This window comes from Xenopus laevis, chromosome 9_10S (assembly GCF_017654675.1).
Source record: "Xenopus laevis strain J_2021 chromosome 9_10S, Xenopus_laevis_v10.1, whole genome shotgun sequence".
NCBI classification, from domain to species: domain Eukaryota; kingdom Metazoa; phylum Chordata; class Amphibia; order Anura; family Pipidae; genus Xenopus; species Xenopus laevis.
The window spans coordinates 3,549,964-3,570,263 of NC_054388.1; the positions used below are offsets into that span (position 1 = coordinate 3,549,964).

The 20,300-nt window shown below is 41.0% G+C and overlaps 1 protein-coding gene across 6 annotated transcripts; it reads left to right on the forward strand.

Annotated features, from left to right (window-relative positions):
- Nucleotides 1-648: 648 nt before the first annotated feature.
- pabpc1l.S (poly(A) binding protein, cytoplasmic 1-like S homeolog) lies at nt 649-17,543 on the forward strand. 6 transcript variants are annotated; one of them, XM_041577692.1, is made up of 15 exons: nt 649-806; nt 3,948-4,160; nt 6,976-7,169; nt 7,364-7,479; nt 8,097-8,236; nt 9,098-9,192; nt 9,795-9,932; nt 11,032-11,127; nt 11,449-11,715; nt 12,565-12,652; nt 12,805-12,927; nt 14,368-14,477; nt 16,548-16,641; nt 16,807-16,937; nt 17,199-17,543. In XM_041577692.1, the coding sequence occupies exons 2-15, from the start codon at nt 3,968-3,970 to the stop codon at nt 17,277-17,279; spliced, it is 1,866 nt and encodes a 621-aa protein (XP_041433626.1). In that variant the 5' UTR covers nt 649-806; nt 3,948-3,967; the 3' UTR covers nt 17,280-17,543.
- Nucleotides 17,544-20,300: the final 2,757 nt, after the last annotated feature.

Sequence of the window (20,300 nt, forward strand, 5' to 3'; positions counted from 1 at the left end):
TGCGACTGTTAATACAAACTTTATTTTTTCTCCAATTTGATTATGCAGATTTGTTTGGTTTCAGGATTCGTCCAAATCAGGGCCCTCCTCAATATACTTTTGGGTCTCGGCAGCCCCCGGTTTGTCTGCTGTTGCTGCTCGTAATTAACTTTAGCAGAAAAATAGCCAGAGGGGCCAGGACCTATGGGGACTCAGCTGGAATGATTCTCTTATTCCTGAAATATAGGGGAGGCCCTATAAATTCTTTGGCTGCTGGGCCTATAATCTCTTTTTTATACTACAGGGGACAGATCTGCTGTGACTGAAGAACAATCTGTGGAAAATAAACCTAATAATAAAGAAGATGATTATATATCATATCACATAAGATTATGATAAAGTTGAGGTGATTTGGATTGAATTTCTCCATAGTAACTGTGTGGCAGATTTAGGAAAGACACAGAATTGTGACATGATTTGTTTCAAAGGGAAAATCTATAAAATAAATGTCCCCTTTATTTATTATTAGATCTAAAAAAAAAAATAAACAGTTCCACAAACGGGGGATAAAGATGAGTTTGGGGTTAAGCAGGTTATTGACATTGTCAGCCTTCTGAGGGCCGCCATTTTAGTTGTGTTTTTCCACTTCCGGCTTCCAGCCCCCTCCTGGCAGTCTATATAAACAGCAGGCCCCGCCCACAGCGCCTCAGTGCCCTTTACGGCCTTATCGTTCTGTAGGTTCGGCTCCTGCGTAAGTGAACCGCTTGGGGCTGGAGAAGGGCGGCCTAGGAGTGAGCGCAAGCCGCGGAGTTATCAGGCTGAGGGCGGTATGTGTGACAGGAAATGGCTTCTCGCATGAGCGACGCCATTTTGAGTTAATATGGCGCCACCTCCCGAGTGTGTTTTGTGTTTCTTTGGCCTTTTGTGGTAAAAAAAAGAATGAATTACAATTCCTCTGCCATTTTTGTCGGTATTTCCTTAATTTGAAGGTTCCCTAATACGGCAGGTCCCACTTAGAAGCCTGGGGCCCCACACACTGAATTTTGGGTCCCATAAAGACCTCCAGACACTGCCCATGTCTCCCCAACCTTAGGTCTGCCCCAGGCCTATAAAAGTGACATAAACTGATACATTTAAAGTTACATTGTGTGTGACAGGTTTTTTGCTTAAGTTTATTTTACAATCTACTATTTGCATCATCGTTTCAATTGGTCTTTATTTTTGAAATCCGGTTTCCCAGGGGGTCGCTGACCCCTGCAGCCAAGCACCCCCCTATTTCTCAGTAAGGCTTAGGGTTGCCACCTGGCCGGTAAAAGTGATGGTTGATCCCAGTGTTATTGATAGGGAAAAAAGATTAATATATAGAAAGGCCGGTATTTTTATAAAGAAAAGGTGGCAACCCTACTGATATTTTACCGGCCCGACCAATAAAAATGATGCTTGATGTCAATGTCATTAATAGGAAAAAATGGCAAGAAAGTAGGAAGGCCGGTATTTTTTCCCCAGAAAAGGTGTCAACCTTAATGAGGCTACGACTACTCGTTCATGTTACTTTCATGGTGTTTCTGTTCAGTGTCTCTCCTGTTTTATTTTCCAGCCTTCCATTTGAACCACTGGCTGGTTGCTAGGGTAAACTGGCCCCCCTAGCAACCGGGTAGCTCCTGGATCTGGAAGCAGTGGGAAAACACAGCGTAACAATTCTAATGCACAAAATAAGGAGGTGTAGATGGCGGAGCTCACCCTCACGTTGTAGCCAGGGATGCACAGATGCGGGTCGGGATTCGGCCTAGGGTTGCCACCTGTATTCTGTTTTGACCTGAACAGTTACGTTTTTCTAAGGCCTGTTTTCTAAATTAGCATTTCAGAGCTTTATGCATCACTGATTTCTGGATAATAGATCCCATATCTGTAATTAAAGGATTGGGCTTCCTCATCAGGCAGAATATAGAGAAGCGATAGGGTTGCCACAAGTGTGGATTTGAACTGCTCATCAAAACTTTCTGTCTAGTTTACAACATTGAGAAAGCTGGATGGAAAGCCAGCCGGCTGTGTCTAAAGGCGGCCATACACAGGAAGACGAGCTCAACCAGCAGATCTCTCCCCCATATGCCCACACTGAGGTGGGCGATATCGCGCTGATCCAGGCGCATTTCAGACTTTAATGCCGCCTGAGGCTGCTTTCTAAATGTGCCCCCCCCTGCCTGGCATGCTTACCTTAATATCGCTGACAGGGATCGAAGGGGGGCGCATCGCTAGGGCAGAGAGCAAAATTGCGCTCTCTGCGCTAGAAAAGCCAAATTTCCGGTTTAAAAACCGGAAATTCGGCTCTTAAAGTTACAGGAGCGGCTTTTTGCTGCCCCTGGTAACTTCTGGGCAGCTGCCGACTGAGGCAAGGGACTCACCGATCGCTGATCGGATTGTTGGCCCTAGGGTCCAATGATCGGATCAGAATGGAGGCAATACAGGTGGTTGGATCGCGGGACTGCTTTGATCGACAAATGCGGCCGCGATCTAAAGGGATTTTTACCCCGCTAGATTGACATTTGGCCGACTTTCGGCCAGATATATAGATCGGGGAAGCTGTCAGATGGCCCCACACACAGGCCAATAAGCTGCTGACTCGGTCTGTCGTCAGCTTTTATCTACCTGCGTATGGGAGCCTTTAGTAATGCAGTAACCCCACCCTAGTGTCATAACTCCACCTACTTATGTCACCACTGCTCCACCCCCTTTGTTCGGGTTTAGGCGCCAGCAAAAGTGGCAACCCTAATTTGGCCTTTTTAAGCCGGATTCGGCCGAATCCTTCTGCCCAGCCAAACGGAATCCTAATTTGCATATGCAAATTAGGGTCGGTGAGGGAACTCGCATGACTTTTTGTCACAAAACAAAGAAGTAAAAAATGATTTACCCTTTCCACCCCTAATCTGCATATGCAAATTAGGATTTGGTTTGGTATTTGGCTGCATCATCATATATATCATATATATATATCATCATAATAGTGTATAGGCTGAACTATAAACTACCCATTTAAATGAGCTGTTCACCTTTAAACATAACGCAGAGGGTGATATTCTAAAACAATTTGAAATCGGTTTTCTTTTTTTTTTTATTTAGCTTATTGTTCCGCAGCTCTCCAGTTCGCCATTTCAGCAGTTATTTAGTCTCTAGGGTCTGGTTTACCCTAGCAACCAGGCAACCGTTGAGGCTGGAATATGAATAGGAAAGGGTCTGAATAGAAATAAGTAAAAAAAAAAAAAAAAAAAAGTAACAGTTAAATTGTAACCTCACAGAGCAATAGTTTTTTGTAGCTGATGGGGTCCATTTGAAAGCTTGAAAAGAGTCAAGAAAAGTTCTGGCCATTCTATAACATACTAAACGTTAACTTAAAGGTGAACCGCCCCCTAAAGTTAACTTTTAGTATGTTATTAAATGGCCAATTCTAAGAAACTTTTCAATTGGTCTTCATTTTTTTTTATATAGTTTTTTGAATGATTTGCCTTTTTCTTCTGACTCTTTCCAGCTTTCAAATGCTCTTTTAACGCTGCAGATGTATTGTCATTGCTACTTTTTATTCCTCATCTTTCTCTTCAGGCCAGTGCACAGTTGCTAGGGTAATTAAGACCCTAGCAACCAGATGGCTGAAATGGCAAACTGGAGAGCCGCTGAATAAAAAGCTAAATAACTGAAAAAACACAAATAATAAAAAATGAAAACCAATTGTAAATTGTCTCAGAATATCCCTCTGTACATCATACAATTAAAAGGGGAAAAAAACCCTTTAAGACAATATGCAGCTTCCTGTGTGGCCTTGGCACCGGTGATGAGTGTCCAGTCCCATCTAATAATAATAATACTGTTTATTATGAGTAAATGCAGAAATATTATGTACCCACAATGATAAACCCAAGGGCCCGTGCTATTATGTGGGAAGTCACACTGCTGTACCTTTATCCTTGCGGCTGTAGAATCCAACACACTGGCAAACATGAATGCAACCGGAGCCGGATATCCGCTGGCCTCTCTTTATATAGGGGACCTCCATCCCGATGTCACAGAAGCGATGCTGTATGAAAAGTTTTCTCCAGCGGGACCCATCATGTCTATAAGAGTATGTCGAGATATTGCTACTCGCCGGTCCCTTAGCTACGCCTACATCAATTTCCAGCAGCCGGCTGACGGTAGGTGTATGGCCTAATCACTATTATGACTATTATAAACCTATTTTTGAGCAGCTCATTATCAGGGGCTTCTCAGTGGATGGGTAATTTGTTTTTTCACCTCCTTCAGTTCTTTAGGACCAAGAAGTACAAAAGTGAAACTGTGCCCATATTCTTGTTTATTGACAGAAATAACAAAAAACACAGATATTTCTTAATGGTTCACCTTTAAGTTAACTTTTAGTATGTTGTAGAATGGCCAATTCTAAACAACTTTTTCATTGGTCTTCATTCTTTATTTTTTATCTTTTTTTAATTATTTGCCTTTTTCACCAGCTTTCAAATGGGGGTCACTGACCCCATCTAAAAACAAATACTCTGTAGGGCTACACATTTATGTTATTGCTCTTTCTATCCAGGCCTCTTCTATTAATAATCCTATCTCTTATTCAAAGCAATGCATAGTTGCTAGGGTAATGTAGACCCTAGCAACCAGATTGCAGAACTTGCAAACTGCAGTACTATGGAATAAAAACTATATAATGCTCAGTAAGTTTACACATTTATGTTATTGCTACTTTTTATTATCGTTCTATTCAGGCCTCTCCTATTGATAATCCTGTCTCGTATTCAAATTAATGCGTGGTTGCTAGGGTAATGTGGACCCTAGCAACCAGATTGCAGAAATTGCAAACTGCAGTACTGTGGAATAAAAATAGATTTAAAGGAATTGTTCAGTGTAAAAATAAGAACTGGGTAAATAGATAGGCTGTGCAAAATAAAAAATGTTTCTAATATAGTTAGTTAGCTGAAAATGTAATGTATAAAGGCTGGAGAGATTTGATGTATAACATGTCAGTCACAACACTACTTCCTGCTTTTCAGCTCTCTTGGCTTACACTGACTGGTTACCCTGGCTACCAGGCAGTAACCAATCAGAGACTTGAGGGGGGGGGCCACATGGGTCATATCTGTTGCTTTTGAATCTGAGCTGAATGCTGAGGATCAATTACAAACTCATTGAACAGTTATGTCCCATGTTGCCCCCCTTATAGTCACTGACTAACTCAGAGTTAGAGAGCTGAAAAGCAGGAAGTTCTGGCTGTTTTATTAGACATCCAGTCACTCCAGCCTTTATATATTACATTTTTGCCTAACTAACTATATTAGAAAAAATTTTTTATTTTGCACGGCCTATCTATTTACCCAGTTTTTATTTTCACACTGAACTATTCCTTTAACTTGAAAACCGCGAATAATAAAAAATGAAAACCAATGGAAAATTGTGTCAGAATATCAATCTCTACATCATACCGAAATTGAATACAAAGATGAACTACCCCTTTAATTAAAACTATAGGCAAAAATGACATTTGCCCAAACAAACACGCTGACTTCTAACCTGACCCACACCCACCACATCCCCCTACCCAGAGCCACTACCCAACCCAGGACCCGTGAAACTGGAAGTGACATCATCTCAAACAGGAAGTGAAAGGTACAACACCAGGGAGGGTGGGAGGTACCAGTCCTGCACATTAGCTGACTACTTGCACGGTCAGGGAATTTCTACCCACATACCGACCGCTTTGCGGGTATTCATACCCGACCCGGTGTAGGACTCTTAACACAAGTCCTTTTTATTCAGCTCATACTCTATACCAGTGATCCCCAACCAGTAGCTCGTGAGTAACATGTTGCTCTCCAACCCCTTGGATGTTGCTCCCAGTGGTCTCAAAGCAGGAGTTTATTTTTGAATTCCATTCTTGGAGGCAAGTTTTGGTTGTATAAAAACCAGGTGCCCTGCCAAACAGAGCCTCGATGTAGGTTGACAATCCACATAGGGGCTACCAAATGGCCAATCACAGCCCTTATTTGGCACCCCAAGAACATTTTTCATGCTTGTGTTGCTCCCCAACTCATTTTACTTCTGAATGTTGCTCACGGGTTCAAAAAGTTGGGGATCCCTGCTCTATACTGTTACTGTCCCTTTAATGACCACAAGGTGGTGCTGGGTTTTTGTCTACTGGAATCAGCTGGAGCAGGATTTATGGCAGTTTCAGCTTTTAATATCAGTTGTTATTTTAATGTTGTGCAGTAGAAATATTGGAAATCATACAATAACATTTATCTTCTTAAAGGAGAAAACCCTAAAAATGAATGTGGCTAAAAATGTCCTATTTTCTATAGTGAACTTATTGCAGGAGGCTAAAGTTTGAGCTTGTCAATAGCAGCAATGATCCAGGACTTCAAACTTGTCACAGGGGGTCACCATCTTGGAAAGTGTCTGTGACACTCACATGCTCAGTGGGCTCTGATTGGCTGTTGAGAAGCTAAGTTTAGGGCTCGTCACTAATTATCCAGCAGAAAATGAGCTTCCCTGGCTGTAATATAAGCTGATGCTACAGGTTTGCTGAATATTCAATTCTGATGCTAATTGCTCTGGTTTCTGTGCTGCCATGTAGTAATTATGTGTATTAATTACTAATCAGCCTTATATTGTGACATTTCTATTCTATGTGTACTGTATATTGTGAGTGGCTCCCTAAGCTCAGTAAGTGACAGCAGCACAGAGCATGTGAATCAGCAGAAAAGAAGATGGGGAGCTACTGGGGCATCTTTGGAGACACAGATCTTTACTGCTAAAGGGCTGTGGTTGCCTTGGGCTGGTACAGAAGCACAAAACATCATGTACAACATTTCTAGCTACTTCTTTAGTTAGGCTTTAGTTCTCCTTTAACATTTATAACGCGCAAACCTATTCAGCAGGGTTGGCATCATTTACGTGTATATTTATGCTGACGCTGGTCTTTGGGTCCTTTTTTTTATCTTCCAGCTGAACGGGCCTTGGATACAATGAACTTTGAAGTTATTAAAGGCAGGCCGATCCGAATCATGTGGTCCCAAAGAGATCCAGGCCTACGAAAATCGGGTGTAGGGAACGTATTTATTAAAAATTTAGACGAGTCCATCGATAACAAAGCCTTGTATGACACTTTCTCAGCATTCGGAAATATTTTATCTTGTAAGGTGAGTGACATGGATTTGGGCAAATCCTTTTAGTGTTAAATAATATACTCTCTGCCCTTCTGTAGTTTCCTTTCGTTAATTTAAAGTGTGTGATTCTGGGCAACCTCTGAGGTGTTTTTATAAGGTTGTAGGGTGTAATAATAATTCTGAAGCTACATCAATACATTTGGTTTTTGTTTCCAAATCAATTTCAGGTGGTTTGTGATGAACATGGATCTAGAGGTTACGGTTTTGTACATTTTGAGACCCATGAAGCTGCCAATCGAGCAATTCAGACGATGAATGGGATGTTGCTCAATGATCGCAAAGTGTGAGTTGACAGCAAAATGTAATCTTAAAGGGATGGTTTACCTTTAAATGAACTTTTAAGTATGATGTAGAGCGTGATATCCTGAGACAATTTGAAATTGTTTTTCATTTTTTATTGTTTGTGGATTTTGTTATTTAGCTTTTTATTTAGCAGCTCTCCAGTTTGTAATTGACCCTAGCAACCATGCATTGATTAGAATAAGTGATGGGAATATGAATAGGAGAGGCCTGAATAGAAAGATGAAAGATATCTGGTTGCTAAGGACCAAATTCCCCTAGCAACCATGCACTGATTTGAATAAGAGACTGGAATATGAATAGGAGAGGCCTGAATAGAAAGATGAGTAAAGAAAAAGTAGCAAATAAGTAACCTTAGAGCATTTGTTTTTTTAGATGAGGTCAGTGACTCACATTTGAAAGCTGATAAGAGTCAGAAGAAGAAGGCAAATAATTCAAAAACTATATAAAAAAAAGAGAAATAAAGACCAATTGAAAAATAGCTTAAAATTAGCCATTCTATAACATACTGAAAGTTAGCCACCCCTTTAATGTATCTGATCTGAGAGCTGCACCCATATATTTTTTTCATGAAATGTTTCCCCCCCCCCCCACCTTCAGGTTTGTGGGCCATTTTAAATCACGGAGGGAAAGAGAATTAGAATATGGGGCAAAAGTTATGGAATTTACCAACGTGTACATAAAGAACTTCGGGGAGGATATGGATGATAAAAGACTGAGAGAAATATTTTCTGCCTTTGGTATGTATTTATGATCCTTCTGATTTAAAAGAATGCCTTTTACATGGTGCTGAAAATGCGTATTTGTCTGTAAATGGGGGGGGGGGCTTGTCTTAGGTTTAAAGGAATTGTTCAGAGTAAAAATAAAAACGGGGTAAATAGGCTGTGCAAAATAAAAATGTTTCTAATAGAGTTAGTTAGCCAAAAATGTAATGTATAAAGACTGGAGTGACTGGATGTGTAACATAATAACCAGAACACTACTTCCTGCTTTTCAGCTCTCTTGGTTTTCACTGATTGGTTACCAGGCAGTAACCAATCAGTGACTTGAGGGGGGCATATGGGTCATAACTGTTGCTTTTGAATCTGAGCTGAATGCTGAGGATCAATTGCAAACTCACTGAACAGTTATGTCCAATGTAGGCACCCTTATAGTCACTGACTAAGAGTTAGAGAGCTGAAAAGCAGGAAGTAGTGTTCTGGCTATTATGTTACACATCCAGTCACTCCAGTCTTTATACATTACATTTTTGGCTAACTAACTATATTAGATACATTTTTTATTTTGCACAACCTATCTATTTACCCAGTTTTTATTTTTACACTTAACTGTTCCTTTAACAAAAGAAGGTACCCTGTATTTCACTTTATGTTTATGGGTCAAAGTTTGGCACTTTGCTCTGTATATCTGCGCCCAGGCCAATACGGGGTCTCTCGGTGCAAACACAGAGCAGAGGCCAACAAATCTGCCAGTACCATGGTTCATTACTAATCTGCCCATGGCCAAAATAATCCCCTCAATTGCTATGAGATTGAGCCCTGTTCTGAAGACATCTTGTCTTTTAACAACTGACCTAGAACTTTCCATTTTTTTTTTTGTAGGAAATACATTAAGCGTTAAAGTAATGATGGATGACAGCGGTCGTTCCCGGGGTTTTGGTTTTGTTAATTATGGAAATCATGAAGAAGCACAAAAAGTAAGATATATTACTAACTATTAATACTGAATAGTATTCTTGTGCACAGTGCCATTATAATTTGCTGCCTCACTGAGGGAAAAACAAAACAATGACTTAGAATGCTCTAATCAGGCATCCAGCATTGCTCTCTAGATCTTACAGAACGTAGCGTTTAGCTACTTAATTATTTGGGGTTGTTTACTACACATTGAAATGCACCTTCTATGCACATTTCAGTGCTTATTTACTTAGCTTAACTCCTATGAGGTGCTGAAATGAAAGCATTACTACCTGATCAAGGGGTCATATCCACCTGCTATATGCTGGCTTAGGGGTTAAAATACTCCTATACTCCTCCTGGGAGGTGTCTGGGACCCAGAAAAAAGATATACATGGATTCCAGTAAGCTTGATTTCATTGCCTTGTGGTTTCCTAATGATTAGTGTATGTGATTGAACCTATTTGACGTGTTAGCTGGTGGCAGCAGAAGTTTAGGAAACTGTTCTAAATGTATCAGATGAGACATGTTTAAGGCTTTTGATTCTCTTTGTGAAAGTAAATCCCAATGTTGTTTCCTTTTACATTACATGAGAAATTTGTATTGTAAAACTGGTTAACAGGCGGTTTCTGAGATGAACGGTAAAGAAGTAAACGGTCGAATGATTTACGTAGGCAGAGCTCAGAAGAGGATAGAACGGCAGAGTGAGTTAAAACGAAAGTTCGAGCAAATCAAGCAAGAAAGAATCAACCGCTATCAGGTAAGATACCCACAGCTTGCTAACTATTATGTGAATGTCTGCTTTCTTAAAAGGGTTGTTCACCTTTGAATTAACTGTTTGCAATTGGTTTTTATTATTTGTGGTTTTTGAGTTATTTAGCTTTTTATTAGCAATTTTAGCAATCTGGTTGCTAGGATCCTAATTACCCTAACAACCATGCATTGATTTGAATAAGAGACTGGAATATGAATAGGAGAAACCCTGAATACAATGATGAGCAATAAAAAGTAGCAATAACAATACTTGTGTAGCCTTAAGCACATTTGTTTTTAGATGGGGTCAGTGACCCCCATTTGAAAGCTAGAAAGCAGAGGGAATTTATTGAACAAGCTATAAAAAAATAAATAATGAAGACCGATTGAAAAGTTGCTTAGAATTGTCCATTCAATAACATACTAAAATATCTGATGATATCAGTGTGTTACTACTATTTGTCAGACATTTTATTCTCACGATTGCCGCCTGTCAATTCATGGCCAGAACATCGTCTGATTTCACTTTTTTCTACTTTATTTAATCTGAATGGTTAGTGGTGGATAGGAAGATTGCTGCGGACGGTCGTTTATCGGACGTAAGGATAAATCTGCATGTTTATGGCCAGCTTGAGGGTAAGGCCAGATGAGGAGATTCGGGGAGATTTTGTCGCCTGGCGACTTATCGCCACGTCTTTTGCGCGACTATCTCCCCGAACTGCCTCAGGGGTTTTTCCCCATAGGCTAGAATGAAAAGTTGCCTGCGCTAATGCACACGCGGCGATGCGTTTTCAATAGTCGCCCAAAGTTGCCTCACTGATTTTGCGCTGTAGCCTATGGGGAAAAGACGCTGAGGCAGTTCGGGGAGATAGTCGCGCAAAAGACGTGGCAATAAGTCGCCAGGCGACAAAATCTCCCTGAATCTCCTCGTCTGGCCTTACCCTTAGGGAACTTTTAGATGCTTTAAGCATCACCTTTTTTGGCTTAGGATTTTGGCCTTTGTCAAAAATATACAACTTAGTTTCCAGTTACTTTAATCAGCCGAAAGTTTAGTGGATGTGTTCATAAAGGTATCAAGTAAAAAAATGCCATTTGCTTTATTGCAGGGTGTTAATTTATATGTAAAAAACCTGGATGATGGTATTGATGATGACAGGCTCAGAAAGGAGTTTTTGCCATATGGTACCATTACCAGTGCAAAGGTAACATTCATTTCATGATACTTTGGCCTGTCTCTTTATATTTGGTATCCTATATGAACTGCACTGTTATCACAATATTTGTTGGGCTATATATTCCTTCTTTGAAAAACTTAAAGGGGATCTCCACTGTATAGATTTTCTTAAAGGTTGTGCCTTTTAATACTATGCAATATCCTGTTTTTAACTTTCCTCTACCATGTGTTTGCTAAAGTTTGCTGCTGTCCTACTTATATAATTCCCTTATGTATTAAATAGGTAAGAATTTGTTTTGTCTTTAGCAAATCTTAATAATTGATTCACATTTGTTTGTTTTAACCTTAGGTAATGACTGAAGGAGGCCATAGTAAAGGCTTTGGCTTTGTGTGCTTCTCCTCCCCAGAAGAAGCCACTAAAGCAGTTACAGAAATGAATGGGAGGATAGTCAGTACAAAGCCTCTGTACGTTGCACTTGCACAAAGAAAAGAAGAACGGAAGGCAATTCTAACCAATCAGTACATGCAGAGGCTAGCCACTATGAGGGCGATGCCTGGTCCTCTCCTTGGGTCCTTCCAGCAACCTGCAAATTATTTCTTGTCTGCCATGCCGCAGGTAGGTTAACCGGTTTGCCAGATTATAGAGAAATATTCAGGTTACCCAAGCCCCCCACATTACATTGTGTGCAGTTTTTGTAGTGCTTGCTTGCAGCCTTAGAGGAACAGTATGTTCCAACTCACTGATTCCTCTTGGGCAGATACGGTCTTCCCTCTTAAAGGAGAAGGAAAGGCTAAAATTAAGTAAACTTTATCAGAAAGGTCTATATAAATACACCAGTAAACCCTCAAAGTAATGCTGCTCTGAGTCCTCTGTCAAAAGAAACAGCACATTTCTTTCCTTCTATTGTGTACTCATGGGCTTCTGTATCAGACTTACTGTTTTCATCTTAAACCTTCAGGGCTTGGGCTTGAGCATGCTCAGTTTGCTCCTCTCTCCCCTCCCTTTTCCCTCTCCCTCCTCACTATAATCTGAGCCCAGAGTATGAGTGAGCATGGAGAGACTCAGGCAGGAAGTGATGTCACACCAAGCTAATATGGCAGCTGCTATCCTAAACAAACAGAGAGAGCTTCTAGAGCTGTTTACTTATGTAAAGCATTCTGCAAAATAAATATAGTAGTATGCTATTATATACTATAGGCAATAAACTACTTCAGTAGCTTTACTTCTCTTTAAAGAGGTGTCAAGTTTAACCCCAGATGTCTCCATTGACAGTGCAGGCCCAGGACAAAGGAATTTACAGTAAAATCCTCTTCTTAACACTTAGTAGTTCTTGATAGTTCTCATCTGTGTTGGCTCTATAAATGTCACTGCTCAACTTTGTAACATTTTCTTCTGAATCAGTATGTATAAAATCAAACTGCTATTAACCATTTTACTGTATGATTTAATATGTTTTAATGAAAGCCTCCAAACAGAACATTTTATAGTCCAAATCCTGTTGCTCCTGTTCGTCCAGCTCCTCAGTGGGCTTCTCACCAGTCCAGGCCTCCACGTGAGTATAGCTCAGTCACAATTTTTACTGTTGTGTTCAGCACAAATGCTGACATGTAGCACAGCTATAACATACATTTACTATTTAGTACATTCCTTAGTGTTGGGCTACATTCTCTCTATCTTCTCATCCATGCTTCTTTGTGTGATAAGAGTACCAACCGCCAACCCCATTGATGAGGGCAGTGCAGCCAAGAAGGATGTCTTCAAATATTAGTACAATGAAGCAGGCATCAACACAAGTACCCAGGGTGGCTCAGCATAGTCAAAGAGTAGGTATGTAGCAAAGGATCTTAAATCATTAGGGAATGAATAACAAGTCAAAAGAACTACAATAGCAAACATTTTATATATGTTAGGAGAATGTGTAGTATCTTTCTTTTCCTTTGTATGGTTCAGACACACCACAAAAATGTTAACTGTTGGTTCACCTTTAAAGGAAACCTAGTCAGCGCTAACCCCCCACCCCCCCTCCCGTTTGTTGCCCACCCTCCCTCCTCCCCCCCTGGCCTACCCGTCCCGCTGGGCAAATGCCCCTAACTTGTTACTTACCCTTCTGCGCAGGTCCAGTCCAGGGAGTTCACAGACGACATCTTCTTCCACGCGATCTTCTTCCTGCTGTGAACGGCGTTTTGGCGCATGCGCAGTAGGATCATTTCGCCGGTACAGATCTACTGCGCATGCGCCAAAAGTCACACGCATGCGCAGTAGATCGTACCGGCGACATGATCCTACTGCGCATGCGCCGTTCAAAGCAGGAGAAGATCGTGTAGAAGAAGAGGTCGTCTGTGAACTCCCTGGACTGGACCTGCGCAGAAGGGTAAGTAACAAGTTAGGGGCATTTGCCCAGCGGGACGGGTAGGCCAGGGGGGAGGAGGGAGGGTGGGCAACAAACGGGAGGGGGGGTGGGGGGTTAGCGCTGACTAGGTTTCCTTCCCCTTTAAGGTAACTTTTAATATGTTATAGAATGACCATTTCTTAGCAACTTTTCAATTGGTTTTCATTATTTTTTTTTTAATTTTTATAGTTCTATATAAGTTGCTGACCCCTTTTAAAAAAAACAAATGCTCTAAAAAAAAAATGTTTTATTACTCATCTTTCTATTCAGACCCACTCCTATTCATATGCCAGTCTCTTATTCAAATCAACGCATGGTTGCTAGGGTCATTTGGACCCCAGCTACCAGATTGCTTAAATGCAAATTGAAGAGCCGCTTCAATGCCTCAAAAACCTTAAATAATAAAACATGAAAACCAATTGCAAATTGTCTCAGAATATCACTCGCTACACCATACTAAGTTATCTCAAAGGTGAACAAACCCTTCAAATAAAATAAACTCTCTTTATAGTTTATTAGTTTTATGTACTGTTTTGTTATGGTTGAGTGAATCGCATGCAACGGGAGACTGAGACCATGTATTGTCATGGAGCTGGAAAACCAGCAAAAAGAATATATCCTAAATGTTTTTCCACCGGATTTTGTGCCTTTAGACACATTAACATACAAATTGATTGTCTACTGTTGGAACCCCATCATTTTAGTCAAAACATTCTGCACAACAAGCACCAAAACCATATTTGGTCATTTTCAACAAAATTTGCTGAGTATTCTACAACTTCACCATGAGGAACCATTTTCACTGTATAAATGATTTTTTTCCTCTGCATTGTACAGGTATTAAATGACTGTTTTTTCTTTGTTTTTATTTTTTGCAGCAAACATTGGCACTCAGACAGCTGGAGCTCGGGCTCAAGTTAACCCCTCCATGATGCGCACAATGCCACATTACAAGTATTCCTGTGGCGTGAGGAACGTGCAGCCCATAGTGAGCTCCACTCACCTGCAACAGGCACAGTATTGAATGTGTTTCATTTCTTCCTCACTGAATGTGTGTGGTTTTTTTTCCAAAAATAATTTTTTGGTTTAGGATGGAAAGATACCATTTTGCCATGGGGTTTTTAAGGCAAAGCAGTTCAGCAATTGTGGATGCCATCATGAGTGGTTGGACAGCCCAAGACCTTGGCAGTGAGAGTGCTGATAGTTGTAGTTTAACAGCTGCTGATGGGTCCTTGCTTCCCTGCACTAGCATGGTTATCTAATTGGTTTCAGTTTAAAGGGATTCTGTCATGATTTTTATGATGTAGTTTTTATTTTTAAATTAAACAGTTTACACTGCAAATAATTTACTCTTCAATTAGGGTTGCCACCTATTTTAAAAAAATTTACCGGCCAGTGATGGGGGGCGGTAACGCCGTGACGAAAAAAGGGGCGGGTCACGGATAAATGGGCGGGATGTGACGTAAAAGGGGGCAGAGCCATATGCAGCGTGATGCGAAAGGGGCGGGGCCCCATCGCAAGAGGGGCAGAAGACGAAGGAAGGGTAAGTTTTATGCAAGAGGGCCAAGGGCTTTTGTTATAGGTAATACAAATTACTGGCAGCTACATTGCCGGTAAATTTGTAGCCCCGGCCCTGGCAGGTATTTTACCGGCTAGGCCGGTAAAATACCGGCCGGTTGGCAACCCTATCTACAGTAGAAAATGTAATTCCCAAACCGGCAAGTGTATTTTTTTTAGTTGCAATGTTGGTGTGTAGGTGCGTCTCGTGTCATTTTGCCTGGTCATGTGCTTTCAGAAAAAGCCAGCACTTTAGGATGGAACTGCTTTCTGACAGCCTCTTGTTTCTTCTACTAAAGTTTACTATTGAGTGCTGTTCTTAGATCTTCTAGGGAGCTGTTATCTTAGGGAGCTGCTATCTGGTTACCTTCCCATTGTTCTGTTGTTAGGCTGCTGGGGGGGGGTGATATCATTTCAACTTGCAGTACAGCAGTAAAGAGTGACTGAAGTTTATCAGAGCACAAGTCACATGACTGGGGGCAGCTGGAAAACTGACAATATGTCTAGTAGCCCCATGTCGGATTTCAAAATTAAATCTAAAAAAAAAATCTGTTTGCTCTTTTGAGAAACGGACTTCAGTGCAGAATTCTGCTGGAGCAGCACTATTAACTGATGTGTTTTGAAATTTTTTTTTTCCCCATGACAGTATCCCTTTAATAATGATGGGGATCAGAAGGGACAGTCACCACCAGGAGTCCTAGTTGTTTGCATTCTCCTCCAAGCACATTGGTATATAAAGCCAATATAATCATACCTGGGCAGCACATTATGGGCTTTCCTAAATGTTGTTTTGAATCATTTTGTAGTGCAGTGCTGAGTCAGGGCTCGTTGAAATCTGCAATAAAATCTCATAGGTCTGAAAATAAAATATGGTCTCCGCCCACTTGGCAATCCAATTGTGTTAATGATTAATCTAACTGTTGTCTTGATTCAGTTTCAGTATATCTGCAGAATAGTTTTTGTTCTAGTAGGGGAACTGCATAACAACTTATATTTTGTGCTAAATATTGTGTAACTACAGTTATCCTAGCACTCAATAAGCCAGGGGGGGCTAGAGCATAGGTCTAGTTTTATGTTTTCACTTAAAGGAAATTTAATCCACTGTAATCCTCCAGACCTTTCCGGCTCACTCCTACCAGTGCTTACAATTGCCCAAAGTCCCATTTCTCAGAGAGGGATTATATCCATTGTGTCTGGAAGTGTTTGCTGCAAAAAAAAACTTGTATTATTTATTTTCAAGTGGCAGAAGGCAGGCTCCAGTAATATTTTTTATACTACACGATTAGGGTTAAAATATTTTCTTGACTAAGGCAGTATAAAGATTTGGTTATCTAAGGCTTCTGAAAGCAAATACCCATTGTTGCCTAGTTTCATACGTTGTATTTACCCTTCTACTTACACACACACACACAATCTGACACTTCCATAATGAGTGTGATTTCTCTGATCATTGCTAATGCATAGTTTCCAGGTATTCTTATTTCAGATGATTTGTTCCTAGGTGATGGAACCCGCAGTTCTCATGCAGGGCCAAGAACCACTAACAGCATCCCTGCTCGCAGGTGCCCCACCGCAGGAACAGAAACAAATGCTCGGTGGGTATTATTATCTACCAAGACTTATGTCTTTAGTAATAGAGTATTCCTTATATGTTGGTGGGGCCATGAAAATGCAGGAATGGCAGACCCCAGTATCCGTTGATTAGCTGGACATCTCCCATACATGTTATAAAGTAACAAATTGTTATTTTCCTTTAACAGGGGAGCGTATTTACCCGGTAATACATGAAATGCATCCGACGTTAGCCGGGAAGATAACGGGAATGCTGCTAGAAATTGATAACTCTGAGCTACTGCATATGCTGGAGTCTCCGGAATCTCTGCATTCAAAAGTATGTTGTGTTGTTTGTCCATTTGTTGGGGAAAGTGGGAGAGGATGAATTATTTGTATCTTTTGATAGGGGTCTAACCCCAGAAGTAAGAGTATAAATGCAGTTCCGAGGGTGGTGGTGGTGGGGGTCTCATGAACCAGAAGCATGAGTTTATAAAGTGACATATTCTTCAGTTGGCCTTACTTATATATTTAACACTTAGGTTGACTTTTTTTAAATCATGAATCAATGTGTGACCTGTCTTACATTTTCCCGTGATAGGTGGAAGAGGCAGTGGCAGTCCTGCAAGCCCACCAAGCCAAGGAAAATGCTCAAAAAAGTGCCCAACCATCTTTGATCTGATCCTCTTAATTAAATCTAGACAGGGACCCCTTGTGTAGTGAAATGCGCTGCACACTGTAAGTTTTGTATAGTTTGCACAGGACATGCACACTTCATCTGTATGTGTTCACGGGGTTGATTCATTTTTTTTTGTGTCATTGAAGTAATATTGTAATATAAAAAGTAAATTGAATACACCTTGGAGGGTACATTTTGGTAATTACAGAAATTAATTTGGGTTGTTTGTGTTTTTCTTTGTGCATTAAAAAAAATTGCAAACAAAAAGCATTTTTATTTGATTATTGAGCTCTAGTATACTGTAAATAGAGCTGCCACTTACTATTTCTTAGGTTGCCACATCACTCTATGATACACAAGTGCTACATTGCATGGTATATTCCACAGCACTCTACACAGGTTATGCATCAGTCCTTGACCTGGAGAAGCATACAATTTAAGATCCCATTCTATGATCAATATTATAAGGAGCCAATTAACCTGTTAACTGCTATTGGAGTGTGGAGGGAACAGGAGTACTCGGAGGAGATATCCACATTACCATGGGGAGAACATAAAAATCCTGGATTCATACTGGAGAGATTAGACTTCTCCATTCTAAAATAAAAAAAAGGGTAAGTCTGAGCTCCTTGGTGCTGGTTTCAAGTTTCATTCCTCCTGGCCATTAAGCAAGTAACGCTGCATGCCCATTGTTAGTGCAAGATCCAATGGCCGTGTCATGCCCTTCATTGTGCTTCGTCGAACGACCCATAGTTTTAAGAAAACAGTTTTATTCATTGTGAAATGGAGTTGACCATTCAATACTAAAAGCCTGCCATTGTGGATCCGCAATGCTCGGATCTTAGTCAAAGATGGGACTATAGGTTTCAGATACAAGTCTACAAGCAAATGTTACGAAAAGCTATCCTAAAGTAACAACTGTAAGATGCTGTAAAGCCTAGTGACTGATCGTCTTTGTTAACAACCAAAGGAGTGTCGAAAGGAGAAGAAGTGTTTCCTCAATTTCCATAGTTGAAAGAAAACAGGATGGCGTTTTGCATCTTAAGCAGTTCCACTAAACCACGTAACTTCCCACAACCGCTGGCGTGATGCCATGTTACAGGAAACAGTTACCACCGTGGTCTGTGCCATGTTGCAGTTGTAGTACCACTCATCTCAAGCTTTTGTTACACAACTGGCTGTTTGATATTTCATGATGTATCGGAGATATTTAAGATAAACCCACACTGTTAAAATAGAGTTCCTATGGAATGCCCTCTGTTGTGTACTAGAAAGAATATTGCCTTGGACACCAATGCTCATTGGCCTACTTCTTCATACTCCTTTATGTCCCTGTGGCCAACTTTGAATCCAGAACCGCTTGTTAGCCTGCAAATTTGGATTTATGGCTCTATCTCTTGTGATCTGGGAAATTTTATATTTGTGCAAGATATTGGAACATGAGGGTGTAGGACTTGGAGAATAACCAAAAGAAGAACCAGAGAGGTTATGGTGAGGAGGGCTTAAACTATCCAGAAGACCTCCCCATTAGAAGTTTGTGAGTTTTATTTTCATTGAACATGAAATCGAAGAGAATTGCATTTTTTTTTTATAGTTACTAGACATAGGCTCATGGCGAGCAGATCTCAGCAAATTGAATTAAATGAATCAACAATGGGAAAAAAAACACAATAACTGTACAGCCTCTTTAAGGGCTCTTACAGACGAGCGTTTGAAGCTGCGATCCCCTGCGTTCCGTTTTTATGCGTTCAGCCGCAGGGGAGCGCAGGAGTAGACACATTCAGTTTTTTTCACTGGGGCTGTACTCACGTAGGCGCCGAACACAGGTTGAGACGCAACATGCTGCATTTTTCCTGCGTTCGGCGCCTACATGCGCCTGTGTGAATACAGCCCCATTGAAAAAAACTGAAAGTGTCTACTCTTGCGCTCCCCAGCGGCTGAAAGCATAAAAACGGATCGCAGCTTCAAACACTGGTTAGTAAGAGCCCTTAAATCAGTATTTTTGTGTAGCTTGGGCTACTGGAAGATACTTCTTCCAGGACCAACATTATACTGGGGGGCCCACCGCCTGGGCCCCCCAGCCGCAACACCCCTCCTGGCTCCCCATCCAAGTTGCAACCCTCCCTTGACCCTGCAGCGCTTACCTATATTCTTCACTGCAGCGAATGGGCCTGGGAGAGTGGTCGGTGCAGCAACAGAGAGGTCACAGAGAGAGGTAAGGAGAGCAGCATTAGGTAGCGTGTCTGGGCTGGCAGGTTTTTTCCCGATGCCCCGCTGGCCCAGTCCGACCCTGCCCAGGATTCTGGTTTCTTGCAGACTGTATCCGGGTTTCCACGTGAGGTGAATACGTTTTGTATATAAAATACACAATAACCAGCAGTTTTGCAGCTCGCACAAAACATTTCATCAATGACTATGGAGACCCCCAAGTTGTAATGGATTTCTCTAGAGTGCTGCTTTCAATATATAATAATTGTTCAAGTTTGCACTTTTTTACTCTCGAGGCTGAAAGCTGTTCTCTACTTGCTAACAAAATCTGATTATGGTTGAAAGCCTTATCTCCCTCTAATGGCCAGGAGACCAAGATCTTAAGAACTTACATTCTATATTCTAAATGTTAAAATATGTTGCTATAATGTCTAACCGAGACAGAAGGCTTTTGACTTGCCCTCCATTAAAGAAGAATTAAACAGGAGCTTGAAAGTTCTTCTCGTATCTCTAACCAGCGGTAAATGTTAAGGCATTATTAAACTTTCCCTCGTCTGTATCGTCGGGGGCTCAAGAGTCACCCCTCAAACACAGCACTTAGAAAGTGGAATTGTAATACCTTTGGCTTCCTACTGTAAGTCACATACTCCCTGAAGCTAAGCTTTTTACTAATGGCACTCAAGCTTGAAGCTTGATTTTCTCCGAGGGAGGGGCGGCTGCATTTTTTAGGTGTTGCCCTGGGAGTCAGAAATTCTTACAAGTTGCAATGTCTCACTCTGATCATGTTTCACAACCCTTGCACATGTCTCTATCTGT